The sequence below is a fragment of the Amphiura filiformis genome, unplaced genomic scaffold, assembly GCF_039555335.1.
Source record: "Amphiura filiformis unplaced genomic scaffold, Afil_fr2py scaffold_44, whole genome shotgun sequence".
NCBI classification, from domain to species: domain Eukaryota; kingdom Metazoa; phylum Echinodermata; class Ophiuroidea; order Amphilepidida; family Amphiuridae; genus Amphiura; species Amphiura filiformis.
In genome coordinates, this window is record NW_027305508.1 from 441,320 (window position 1) to 455,202 (window position 13,883).

General features: G+C 37.7%; 1 protein-coding gene across 1 annotated transcript in view; it reads left to right on the forward strand.

Moving 5' to 3' along the window:
- The first annotated feature begins 202 nt into the window (after nucleotides 1-202).
- The window catches only part of LOC140144194 (uncharacterized), a 28,511-nt gene continuing 14,830 nt past the window's right edge, over nucleotides 203-13,883 (forward strand). The window contains exons 1-4 of the mRNA XM_072166019.1: nucleotides 203-269; nucleotides 9,931-10,027; nucleotides 11,012-11,167; nucleotides 11,738-11,874. Coding sequence (XP_072022120.1) covers nucleotides 9,959-10,027; nucleotides 11,012-11,167; nucleotides 11,738-11,874 — 362 coding nt within the window. The 5' untranslated portion in view covers nucleotides 203-269; nucleotides 9,931-9,958. The remainder of the gene's footprint in view (nucleotides 270-9,930; nucleotides 10,028-11,011; nucleotides 11,168-11,737; nucleotides 11,875-13,883) is intronic.

A 13,883-nucleotide genomic window follows, 5' to 3' on the forward strand; every position in this document is an offset into this window, starting at 1 on the left:
AATGTTTTTTCGAATCGACTAATTAATATTCAATTTGGATTTTTGTTACTGTATTTTTGATGCATATCGATGCCTTTATCTACTTTAATAATTAATTGTGGCAATATAGTTTTTTTTAAATGATAATTTTAATGAAAAGAACACAAAATATTACAATAATTTTTGTTCCAAGTTAGAAACACCACTCGGGTCAAAGGTCGCATTAAACTTCTCGGATGCAGCATGGAAGCTTAAAATTTCTACACATCGTCATCGTGTTTCTTTACATTGTAAGTTTAAGCTGAGACTAGTCTCAGGTTTAAGTACATGAAGTACAGGAATCAATACGTCGATTTTTTATATGGGTGGATAAAATTCAACTCGACAAAAAATTCTAGGCATAACTTAAACTTGTCTATCTAGTCTAAATCATAGTAAATAATGATGACTGATGTAAATGTTTTTAAAGTTGTTTTCTTTAAACTTCCGTGGTCGTTAGGGTGCATCTCTTGCCCCTCATGTTACCCAAATTTCTTGTCCCTAGTCTCAAAATGTTCCATTGGTCAAAATATTACCCCATACCAAATTTAAAATTATTCCGAAGTCGTTTAGGGGGGCCGCCGTGACGTTGAAATTGTTGGTCAATGGCCATACCATATGCATAAAGCAGCTATTTTGTTTTGCATGGTTAACATTAGAAATTACTGCTGCCTTATGTATTTTGTTCATGTAGTCAGGACTATTAATGAATCAAGATGTTAAAATAGTCCAACTCAAAAAAATAAATCATAAGGGAGCTATCTACAGAGGTCAAGTTTATGTAAACATAAATGGCTGCCCTTTGCTGTATTTACTGTGTAATTGTGAATTTGCTTCGATATACATATCTTTACTGTTTTCGTGCCAACTTTGACCTATTAGGCTGATACTACTACAGAAGAGTGATCGCACACTTGCAAGTTGTACAATTTCTAGACCTTGCTCAATTTGATGAGACAGTACAGCATCATGTTAAATCTGTTTAAAAAAAGAATGGAAGGCTAAGGTCCTTCAAATCTTCAGACCGCAGCTCTCAGCAGAGATGATTTTCTTGAAGTTGTGAATTGCATTAGTGAGCAAACTCAGAAGTTAAGTTTAAGATTCCAGAGCATTGTAGATGCTAGGCCAGATGAATGGCAAAACTTTTGTTCCCAAAATCTGCTTGAACTTGAATTGAGGTTCCAATCCAAGAACTACATGTACCTCATGGAAATATTCATAGGCCTATACAAAGGTTAGTATGTGAATCATATAATTTCAAAAAGTGCCAGTTAAATCATATTACATAAAAGAAAGTTCCAATGTAAAACCAAACAAAATGGTAGGCCTACACTTTGCAGTTGCATTCTCCAGTGACATTTGACTAAGTACCAACACAGGAGAAGCACTAGCTTAAACGGCAACAACAAAGACAATGTATAAAGCTGAATAAGGTAAATGATCATGCCAGTACCAGTCGGAGATACCCAAATCAAGATTTGAAGAACCTCAGTCCTGTGTGTGTTGTCTCATCAAATTCAGCAAGGTCTAGATGCAAGTGTGTGATCACTATAGTCTGTAGTAGTAACTGGCTCATTCTTGTATTATGGGGTCCAATGGTGTCCGGTTATGACCGACACATAATTAGCCCTGAATTTTGAAAACTGTAACAGGTATTTGGCCTATTTGTAATTTTTTATACAAAACAAGTGGGGTATTACTAAAAACTTTCAAAAAAGAAATTGTTAACAGCTATTTTTAATTTTTATTACATGTAAGGTCTTGAAAATCATGGACACCACTTGTGACAAAAAAGATCATCTACATCTGGTTGCCTGTTAGTTTCATTTATATATGACCATTGCTTATTTTTTTTGGTCTTATTGAGTGAATAGGATGTATACTAAAATTGTATTATGAAAGAAATGTTAGCGACAAAACATCTGTTAACAAAGACAGCGCTTACATAAAAGTACATATTTTGGTGTCCGCGTTATGCTTGCGACGTTATGACCGACATGTAAAAATGCAAAATGTGCTATATTTTTTGAAAATGGGGTAATTTGTAAACAACAAATACTTCAAATGATATATTATGACATGTTTAAATATATGACTGACAAATGGAAATTGCAAAATAAGTTGAATTAAAGTTAAAGCTGGATATTGTACGACAAACTGGACACGAGTTATGACCGACACATGAAAATGAATAATATGTCATAATTTTTAAAAATTGGGTATCTGATAAACAATGAATACTTAAAACAACAGTGTGATATGTTTAGATAAATTTGCAGGTCAAATACACTTTTCAAAGTATGACATAATTACAGATAGCTTGTTATTGTCAGTCATAACTGGACACCAAATATTTTGGTGTCCAGTTATGCTCGACACCACTGGGCACCTTAAATTCTCTCATGTGCACAAAATTGATGTTATAGAAAGTCATCCACTTATCTATTATGCCACACTTGTGCTGGCCCCACATAAAAATGGCAACTTTTAATCTAAACTGACAGAAATTGTACAAAACAGGCCCAATAATTAACTTTTGGGTCAATTTTTGACCATGTATTTTGACCAAAATGCAAATATGCTGTTTTGAAGGTTACAGCAACTTCTTATAATGTTATTTTATTTTTACATTATAAAAGCTCCTAAACCACATTTAACTTGCAACTTTTTAGCCATTTTGGCATTTATATTTTTTGTTTAGCAGGGGTTAAAACATGTTTGGTGTCCGGTTATGCGCGACATTTTAGAGTGATTTCTCCACAGTTATGTGCTTCATTACAGATTTCTGGGCAATCATCGCTGAAAATATTTTGCAGATTTTGAAAGAGTATATAATTCCACTCAATTTAAGCTAACTTTTGACATTAATATTCAATTTTGAAAATTTGACTGTATGTCACACCATTGGACCCCATAATACAAGAATGAGCCAACTATCAGCATAACGGTTCAAAGTTGGCATGGAAACAGGAAAGTTATGAATATTTAAATAATTTCACAATTACACAGTAAAGACAGCAAAGGGCAGCCATTTATGTTTACATAAACTTGGTCCTTGTAGATAGCTCCCTTTTGTTAAATTTTGGGACATGAGCTTTTTTAACATCTTGAATCATAATAGTCCTAACTACATGGGCAAAATACATAAGGCAGCAGTAATTTCTAATGTTAATCATGCAAAACAAAATAGCTGCCTTATGCATATGGTATAGCAATTGACCAACAATTTCAACGTCACGGAGGCCCCCCTAAACGAATTCGGAATAATTTTAAATTTGGTATGGGGTAATATTTTGACCAATGGAACATTTTGAGACTAGGGACAAGAAATTTGTGTAACATGAGGGGCAAGAGATGCACCCTAGTGGTCGTGCCTGTGCGTATCGCGTACACGAGCGTAAACACAAAAGCAATAAACAATCACGCTGATTGGCTGATCAATGCACTTGACAACAAGCCGGCTGACCCATTGGTCTTCGGCGCGGCGCGTAGTAGGCGACCTTGTCACTTCTATGCGATCGCAATTCACCAGCGCGTACCCGGACCACGGAAGTTTAAAGAAAACAACTTTAATGTAATGTAAGCTTTAGCCTTACTCACTCACGTCACAAGACATGACATGCTCACAGTCACAATACATGCTCATGCAGTCACACGTACTGTACCGTACTAAGAAGTATAATCAAATGCAGTTATGCAGGAAACCTTTGACGAGCGCGACTACCGCGATGTTGCAAACTCAGACTAGAGCTAAACAACGCGTACGGCGCACAGTTCATTCATAAATTTCCACTCTGACTCGGCAACAGCAGATTGCCTCAGCATTCTCTGACTTGGTTGGGCTGACGTCACAAAGGGGAAACAGCCTTGTAACACCAGTGTGCGCATGTGAAGTTCCCCTTTCTCGAGCTGGTTACTATGTGTGTGCTTGTGCTAAAAGCCAAAGGGGACAATGTTCCCGGATGTCCGACCGAGTGAATATTAGGGCTGGTATCGGCAAGCATTTTCATTGTCGACATTCGATAAAAATTTAAAAGCCGACGTCGACAATTGTTGACAATCAGGCCTAATTAATGTTTCAAAAAATCGCCCCATGGCAAATTGCAACGATCAAGGTTCAAAATTCGGCAACCTACTACAGAGTACACATCTACAGTCAACACGCTGCAGCCTGCAGGGACTATGAAAACGATACATGTATAGAGGAATCCGAAATCACATATTCTTACACCCGACTAGCAGCCTTTAGTTGGGTAGCCGTCAGCTACAATGCACTCAAAATGTGAAATGATTAGGCCTTGGTGGAAATTTTAAACTGCATTCCATCACCCGTTTTACACCTTCCACGAAAACACAGGTAGACAAAGAATAACACAATACAGTTCCCTTCGACAAAACACACAGCATGGTCTATTGGCTGTTGAAGTGACATAATAATCGGATTAAGTACACACGGTATCTATTGTACAATTTGCGAACAAAAGGACTATGTATGAATAGATGCGACGGGATTACCTGCGGAATTATCCCGGGGATCACTCCCATTGTGGCCTGTACACCATCCATGATAATCAACTTTTGAAAAGCACCCTAAATAAGGATTTAACCCTTGGCTAAAACAATACCCTAAACCCCGGTGTTATCACTAAACATTGACTATGTGTACGCATGATCGTTCCCAATTTCAAAAAAAAAGGGGTTATGTTTAAACTATGTTCGCGAACATAAAATGTTCGCGATATTTAAAAAATAGGGTTGTTTTTGACGACGGTGTACTCGAAATTAAAAAATAGGGTAAGGTATATTTTGTGAATCCTGATGCTGAAATCATTATACCATTTCTTGCTCAATTTACTCCCGGATTTCACTTTTGTGAAACTTTTGTTCATTCCAAGTAATATCACTTCCCAGTTTGGCCGCTGTGTTCTTTGGTATGTGTTCTAGAAATGTTAAAAAAGGGGTGCTTTTGTAAAAGTGTACTTGAAATGCAAAAAATAGGGGTAATTTTTAAGGCTAATTTGTACCCGTTTTTGTGTAAAATAGGGGTAACAAATGCTGAAAATGTTCTTGAAACCGCGCAAAATAGGGGGGTATTTTTGACTTTGGGAACGATCATGCGTTACGCCTTTGAATAGGAAGTGACAACACCGGGCCCTAAACAGGTGTTTTCACACACTAAACAGGAATTTTATTCCTTGCATCAAATTTCATACCCTAAATTTTATTTCCGCGTATTAGCAATTGCAATTTTACTACCCTTTTTTTCCAATATTTCATGTTTTTGACACCCTAAACGCGTTACGCGCGTATCGTGCTTTATCCACGAAAAACTACCCTTTTTACGTGTTTTCATTATCGCGGATGGTGTACAGGCCATAATGGGAGTGACCCCGAATTATCTTCATTATATACTATTATTCTATTAACCCTCCTCGTCCTTGCATCTTCTCTAGGTGTTAGGCGGCTTTTATTTGCACAATTGGACGCTCAAAACACCAGGTTGGTGCTAGCAGCTACCCAAAGATGTCTGACCAAATCCTGACCATGACTTGGCTCCTTGGATTCGTCTATACTGGCAACGCTATAGTCATGGTGTAGTTGCTTATTTTATTTGCATGTGGGGTGAGAGGAACTTATGTCTGGTTAGCAGGTACGAATAATTCCGCGCAAATTGAGACGTCGGAGCAGGTCAAACACTGAGGACTAGCCTACATCCCGTATCCTACTATCACTCAAACAAGCAAATCTCTTCACGAATTCACTCACCTTGCAATCCAAGTTTCCAAAACAACTTTGTCATTCCTCAAAACTACAAGTAACTTCATTTAAAATAAAAAAATTGAAATCCTACTATTACTTGTTATTGAAAATTTTTTTCGATTTATGTCAACCAAAAGAATGCACAAGTCGAGTTCAGTTGACCAAAATGGTATCTCCTGCCTCCTGGTCACCTCAGATATGAGTGCATATGACGTCAGTATCAAGCTGCTTATTAAATATTCATGAAACCAACCACGTGGTCACAATCGGTGGATCGGGTTGGTTGAAATCAACGCCACATTTTTGACGTTACAGAGGTCAGTGATATGCATTCATGTATGAAAACAGCGATGCGGATACAGTAACATCACTGGGACTGAGAAATGCGACATTTTCGATGTTTGTACCGGGGAATTTCAGACACAGAGACTCCGCGGAGATTTATACAAATTCGTCCAAAGGTAACCAAAGGGTTGGGGATCGCATTTTTAACTATCACTAAATGTTTCGGAATTGAGGTCGGCTAAAAAGTAGACAGTTTCGGGGACTGTAATTGGTGTAGATGTCACATTTTGAACAGTGAGCGATAAGTGACCATGCAATTTGATGTTCAGCACAAGTGTTTATCCTTACTCAGGGTGAGAGGAACTAAGAAAATAAAGCATATTTTTCACGTAAAAAAACATAAATAAACAATTACTCAACCAAGTAAACACACAAAATAAATTTCATCATCCCAAGTGTGCACACGGCACACTAAGAACGACCTTCACATTTGGCCAATCAATGATCGTTATTCAGCCAAGCCCCCCTGATGTCACATGGCGGCCGTTCTAAAAATAAACCAAGATGGCTGAAGCCAAATCAACATCAACGAAAATGGGATAGCATGGAAAGGGGTCACAATTTTGCTGGATTCGACCATTTTGGATGCCATATTATGAACTATCCTTTGATATTTAGATAAAAAAGATTCATAACTTTCTTGTCGCATGAGATCTTTTGGGTTGCTGGTAAAAAAGAAGGAAATTAGCAAAGTTTCTGCCAATCAATTTTTCAATTATGATCGCAAAATTTCTGATATTTTTTGTCGATACATGCAAAGCTCTTGTCGCCAATCGGCAAAAGTGCTCTTGTCGACAATTTTGTCGATACCAACACTAGTGAATATACATATAACATCCCTTTGGCAATGAACCAAAGATTTTGTGCACATAATTTTAGGCCTATATCAAAATGTATATTTTGGACGATTGTACAGAGATCGTTTCTACCCTATGACGTATGAAAGCAACCGCGTTCATTGATTGGCTTCACGATCGCGATAAATGGTTTTATACAACCAATGAAACCAATCACAAAATGGGTTATGGCGCCCGTTAGAAATTTTGCACATGGCACGTCCTGGTGCAAAGCTCTTGTCGCCAATCAGCAAAAGTGCTCTTGTCAACAATTTTGTTGACAACGCATTGTCGATACCAACACTAGTGAATATACGTATAACATCCCTTTGGCAATGAACCAAAGATTTTGTGCACATAATTTTAGGCCTATATCAAAATGTATATTTTGGACGATTGTACAGAGATCGTTTCTACCCTATGACGTATGAAAGTATCTTGTTATCAAATTGTCAGCAAGTAAGTTATTCTGCAGGATCGGTAAAAATTAATTTATATGTTTTATGTTATGTTCTCAGGAAGCTAAAAAGTGACAGGCCGTCCTCGAAGTACTTCGACTGCATAATGTGACCCCTCGGCACAACTGAGCCCTGAAGTCGCCAATCATCATTTTTGAGATATTCAACCAAAATATTCTGCTTGAAATTAGCTTTAAAATGATGTATATCATGTCAAAAGTACTTGACATTTAAGTAGTGAAAAATCAATAAAACAGTCAATAAATCCTTTGTTTCCTATTGTTTATTGTTAAGTTCGATGGAGCATATCTCAATAGTGGCACTGGCGACATCCAGGCTCAGTTGTGCCGAGGGGTCACATATCGGAGTTTGGCGAATAGCAGGACAGGACACATCACACACGTGTGATGTGTCCAGACAGGATATAGCCTCATCAACAGCCAATGTGCATCCAATGCAGGAAATACGTGATGCGGTGTTAGTCCGAATAATCAGTCCCAGAACAAATTATTTAAAATTACTGACATGATCGTGTTCTGGGTCTGAACTGATACCATATGAAATCTTGATGGCAAATTGGACAAAAGAAGCACATGGTTCTACTTGACAGCTTTTTAATCCCTATTTTTTGGTTCACCTCAAGTTTGGTAGTGACATCAATTATGCTCTTTCACTGTTGCGCCATAGCGTGCTGACAAACCGCCTTTATGCGCGCGTGTACACTCAGGGTGTTTAACTTTACGCGCACGCGATTCGATACTACTTCGAAATTTGAAGCCATTTAGAACTAGAAATTTGATAATTAGTGGGTTTTTAGCGGGTTCGCCGTCGGACAAGTTTAGAACTGTCAAGCTTTCGTCAGGAGTAGCTCTGACTTCTTCAGGACAAAGTACCTAAGATTGAGACATGTAGACCGCCCCTTGTCTACTGATGACTCTAAAAAGAGTCGTTCACTGCAAGGTATAGAGCAGTTGTGGTGAGCAATACATAGGCCAAACAAAACGACCACTAAAGGTCAGAATATCTGAACACCGAAGAGCCACAAGACAAAAGAAAGAAGAAGGCTCGGCATTAGCTGAACATGCTTGCAAAGAAGGTCATGAACCTCTGTGGGACAAAACAACAAAACTGGCACAAGTTTCTCACTTGGGGATGAGGTTGACCCGTGAAGCGTTGGAAATCAGAGTTAATGAAACTTCTACTATCAATAGAAATGACGGCAAAGACATCAGTTGTATGTGGCGCTCTCTATTTTCAAACAACCAATCACAGAGCCGCTAATCTTTATCACATCGTATATGGCGTTCTCTATTTTCAAACAACCAATCACAGAGCCGCTAATCTGTACCACGTCCGCAATTAAGTGATATATACGCTCATCGTGCATACAATCAATCAATCGGTCCATGAGTGGCCAAACGGTTCCTGGTAAGCCGTATACTTCTACTACAGTATATGCAGTCTACTAGTTCTCTGTTGACAAGGGGCAGTCTTCATTGAACAGCTCTTTCTCAGAGCCAACAAACCTTTAATTTAGCAGATAGGCGAGGTCTGCTTGTTTTCTGTAGACAAGGGGCAGTCTTCAGTGAACGGCTCTTTTCAGAGCCACCAAAACTTACAAAATCAGCAGATAGGCGAGATCTGCTTGTTTCTGTTGACAAGGGGCAGTCTTCAGCAAACAGCTCTTTTCAGAGCCACCAAAACTTACAAAATCAGCAGATGGGCGAGACCGGCTTGTCTCTGTTGACAAGGGGCAGTCTTCAGCAAACGGCTCTTTTCAGAGCCACCAAAACTTAAAAATCAGCACATAGATTTAGATCTGCTTGTTTCTGTAGACAAGGGGGCAGTCTTCAGCAAACGGCTCTTTTCAGAGTTCCACCAAAACCTTTATATTAGCAGATAGGCGAGATCTGCTTGTTCTCTGTTGACAAGGAGCAGTCTTCAGTGAACGACTCTTTTCAGAGTCATCAGTAGACAAGGGGCAGTCTACATGTCTCAATCTTAGGTACTTTGTCCTGAAGAAGTCAGAGCTACTCCTGACAAAAGCTTGACAGTTCTAAACTTGTCCGACGGCGAACCCGCTAAAAACCCACTAATTGTTATGAATTCCCGTCGTAAAAGCCTATCCCACAATTTAGAAATTCGATTTTCGAGGTTTCTGTGGCGCTGTTTCGGCTCCCACCCAAAGGTTCCATTTAAAAGAAGGTCATGTTCTCACCCAATGACCCCATATTTTTTACATTTTGCTATCACCGAATGCCCTTTACTGCAAAAGTGCCAGCCCTACACCTAGATCCATTTCATATTGAAGCCCCCCCCGGAGTGCCACTGGTCTTGGTATAAAGTATGAATGGTTCTATGAGTTCTAGCTAGCGCTGACAGAGAAATTACTCAAAAACTCAAAGACCACATTACGGCCTGAAGAAAAGTAACAAATTTAATTTTTGAAGGAACCATGAACTTTAAGTATTAAAAGTTCCAATTAATAGTGCTTTCTCCATTTTTTCTTTCAGGTACAAGTGTTGACAAGAACATATAGCCATGCCTCGTTCTAACAGGAAAAAGAAGAGGGCCATAACGTTTGACAATGTCTTGGATGTCAAAGAAGAGGTACTTAAAGTTTTAAGATTTGAATTTACCCAATAACTCTTTTTTCTTATCTAATACGCCAGTATTATGCAGTCAAGTTAACTCTTATAAAAAGCTCTAGATGCTCGTTCATGATGGTGCAAGTTCAAACCTTCTGCAGTTTCAAATTATGTTCTCATGAAAAATTGAGCTGACTTGAAATTCCCCTGGACAAGGAACTAATTCCTGCTAATTGAACTCTCTACATTGTACCTGTACAGATATTTATACATACATGTATTATGTAGGCTGATTAGGGCTTGAGTTAATCTTGAGTTGGGCATCTTTGAAAGGGTTTATGGATGATTTGGGCCACTGTGATGATCAATTACTTCCTGTAAAGTGTGCAACCCAGCTCGACCATAGGGTTGGTGGTGCACTATAAATAAAATTTACATAATTATACAATGTATGCAAAGTCCAAAAACAACTCAAGAAAGACCATTGCCCAGAGGTTGGGTCACATTCAGAATTTCTACACCAAACCATTTGAAATATTACTTACAATAAAATGCACCATAAACCAATGTAGTTGTGCTGATCACTTGTTTGCACTACATGTATCATATGGTTACTTAATAACAATTTTTGTGATACAATTGCACTCAAAATGGGTGCTTAGTTACACAGAAGTTGGGAAAGTTTGCAGGGATGCTTAATTAAAGTAGGGGTATTAATTTAATTAGGTTAAAATAGTTTTTTAATTTGAAATAGTGGGCCTACGTAACTGCCTATAATTATCGTAATAGGTTTTAGAAGAAGTTCTGCAGAACTTTGTTATATTTGTATGTATTTTAGACTGATTGCACTGTTAGTCTCATACCTGTAAGACACATAGAGGTATATCAAGCATTGGGTCATTCGTTGTTATTATTATGTAGAATATAATATGACTACATGTACAACAAGAGGATTTAATGCTTATCAACAAAATTTATTTTCTTCATTCAATGTTTCCCAAATTAGGTTTCCTCATTTCTTAAGAGGGCATCAGATGATTGTCCCATACCATCAAAGAGGCAGCGGAATGCAGGTCCACCGCCAGATTGGATCAAGAATCAAACTGATGAAGAAAGGTTGAAAGCCAAACAAGGCTGCATAACTAGGAAGAAAAGGGTCATGGTAAGCCTGTCACTTAATACTCTGCATGCTAGCGATAGGCTTCAACATAAAACATTTTGAAATGTTTTCTCAAAATATCAACAGCTATCTTAAGAACCACTGAACAAATACCAGGCTTGTTTGTACTCCTTTTAATGCATTTTTCATGCTGATTCCAAATATGGTCATGCAAATTTACAATTCTGATGTTGAATTTTAAAAAAATTGAAACTTTGAGAGTTAAGGCCCCACGCAACTAATACATTACCCTATATGTTGCTGTGTAAAATGGCAGCCATTCAGAAGCAATTTTCTCAGCTATAAAATGACTGGTTGCCTCAAATATACATACATACCAAGATGCAAGATCAAAATAAAAGATAAACAAAAGTGTATGATGAAGGCTAAGATTTTGAGTTACAACCTGTCAAATGGGATCAATATTTTGCTAAATCGCCCCGACTTCGTTTGTACGCTTGCAGCATAACCATGTTTAAGCACTAACACCGCTACCAAGCTTGATGTGAAAAGAAGTTGACAATAAAATCATTCCTGTTTTAATATCATTTTATTTCCATTATCCATTTTAAGGAATATCCCAAATTGTTTTTGGAAAACGCTTATAAGAAGAAGAATAATGAGAAAAAGAGTGCGAAACCACTGAGTGTTGAAGATGTGCAGTCACTAGCTGTGCATGGATTGGCAGGACAGCATGATACAACACCAAGGTAAGACTGGCAGTATTTAAGGTGGTTTTAATAGGAAATGATAGTTGTGTAGGGGTTTGAACTTGCTACTTCTTGATTTTAGTCCAAGGTGATACTGATGATGTGGTGGTGTTTTTTTTGTATTCTTTGATGTATGATGTATGATTGTACATCAACACTATACCAAATCTAATATGGAAGTACACCACGCACAAAAAGAAACTTGTCAGTTAAAGGGGGGTAACCCTATTGGTTTTGGATATGGATTGTCTTTAAAATTACATAATAATATCAAATATCTCCCCCTTTATGCTGCTTTGTGAAAAAACGAGAGCATTTTCAGCGTAAATGTGAATAAATAGCCAAATTTGCAATCCAATACCTTGTATACGTGAATTGCATTCTGGGTAGGCATGCAACAACAACAATTCCCGTCAGATGATTTAATGCTGACATGCTGCAATGCCCGGCCCGTATTGAACGGAAAATATTTGTTTTTTTGGTTTTTTTTTTTTTTTCGTACCGTTTCAGAAAAAAAGGAAACAAAATATATTTCCCCTTGCGATATGTACATTTCAAATGAATATAAAAAGTTTGGGTTAAAAATGGAGATGAAAAACCTTCCGATACCGGTTTTGAACCGGTACCTCATGGGTAAAAGAACGGCGCGCTAGCCAATTGAGCTATTTCACCAACTGAAATAATCAAGGAATTGTTTTAATTATATACGGCGGACCGTCTCCTCAGCACATAGAAAAAATCGCTTTTTCTCTTCCCATGATCCGAAGTAATTTTTATTGTTTACAAACTGGTAACCTGTAAAAACCGCTGTGATTCATGATTTCTCCGGAAATACATCGACTTGGAGCGTCAAATTTCAGGATAGTAATGAGAAAAATAGTATCTATGATGTGATACCAAAACCTCATCAACAATGAAAAAAATCGGGGGGATGATGCTGTCGATCGGGTTACGGACCTTTAAATTCATCCTTGCTGTTCAATAACTTGATAATTTTGGATTATTCTGAAATATACATTTTATTAATTGGTCTTTTCTTTCTCATTTGACACCCTGTTCATGAAAAACGAACAAGAATTGACCAAGATATGCGCCTCCAAAGCATCAAACCCCAAAATCAAAAGTTGCATTTTCAACGATTTTCAATGGGAAGGCATCGTTGTATTGCACACAAGTACCACGGGCCAATCAATAAAGCACACAGTGTACAGGCACAATTGAATCGTTAAAATTGCAACTTTTCATTTTGGGGTTTGAGAGTTTGAAGGCGCATATCTTGGTCAATTCTTGCTCAATGTTCACGAACAGGGTGTCAAATGAGAAAGAAAAGTCCAATTAACAAAATGTCTTGCTACTTGTGGATTATTAGAATAATCCACAATTATCAAGGTTTTGAACAGCAAGGATGAATATAACTGACGACTTTCTTTTTGTGCCTGGTGTAAGTTTATTTATTTGATTTTCCTAAAACATCTAGTTTTAGCACACATTAGTACTTTTGTGTGTAAATTCATACATTGTAGATTCATAGGCCTTTCCAATCTGCAGATATGTTATGTTAAGGTTATACGGCACTTTGTTTACAAATTTACTCGGGAAAATGGTGGCGGTGCACTTTCATCATCTTAATATCAATCCGAAGCTTTGGTTCTCCAGTTTTCTATTGCAAACCTCTGATAAAACTGTTTTGACAAGGATTGTATAAGATCTACAAAGTAATTCTCAACAAAATATACATTATGTATATAATGAGCCCCCTTTTCAAGTCCTCTATATTTGCAAATCTCTTGAGAGCACAGAGGGATTTTCAAAGATAAAGTAATCTGGAGCAATCCATAAAGGTTACAACGGTAAATCTGCAATTCTGTACGAGCCAATACAGCTTGTCTTTCAATTAGTTTGCGCTGTTTTAGGTCAGGCCAAATTATGGGAATTGTTTTGGTGAATTCAGCTGATGGTGTGATGTATAAATATCTATCTCATCCACCCTCACGGTTGCCAAACCCGCA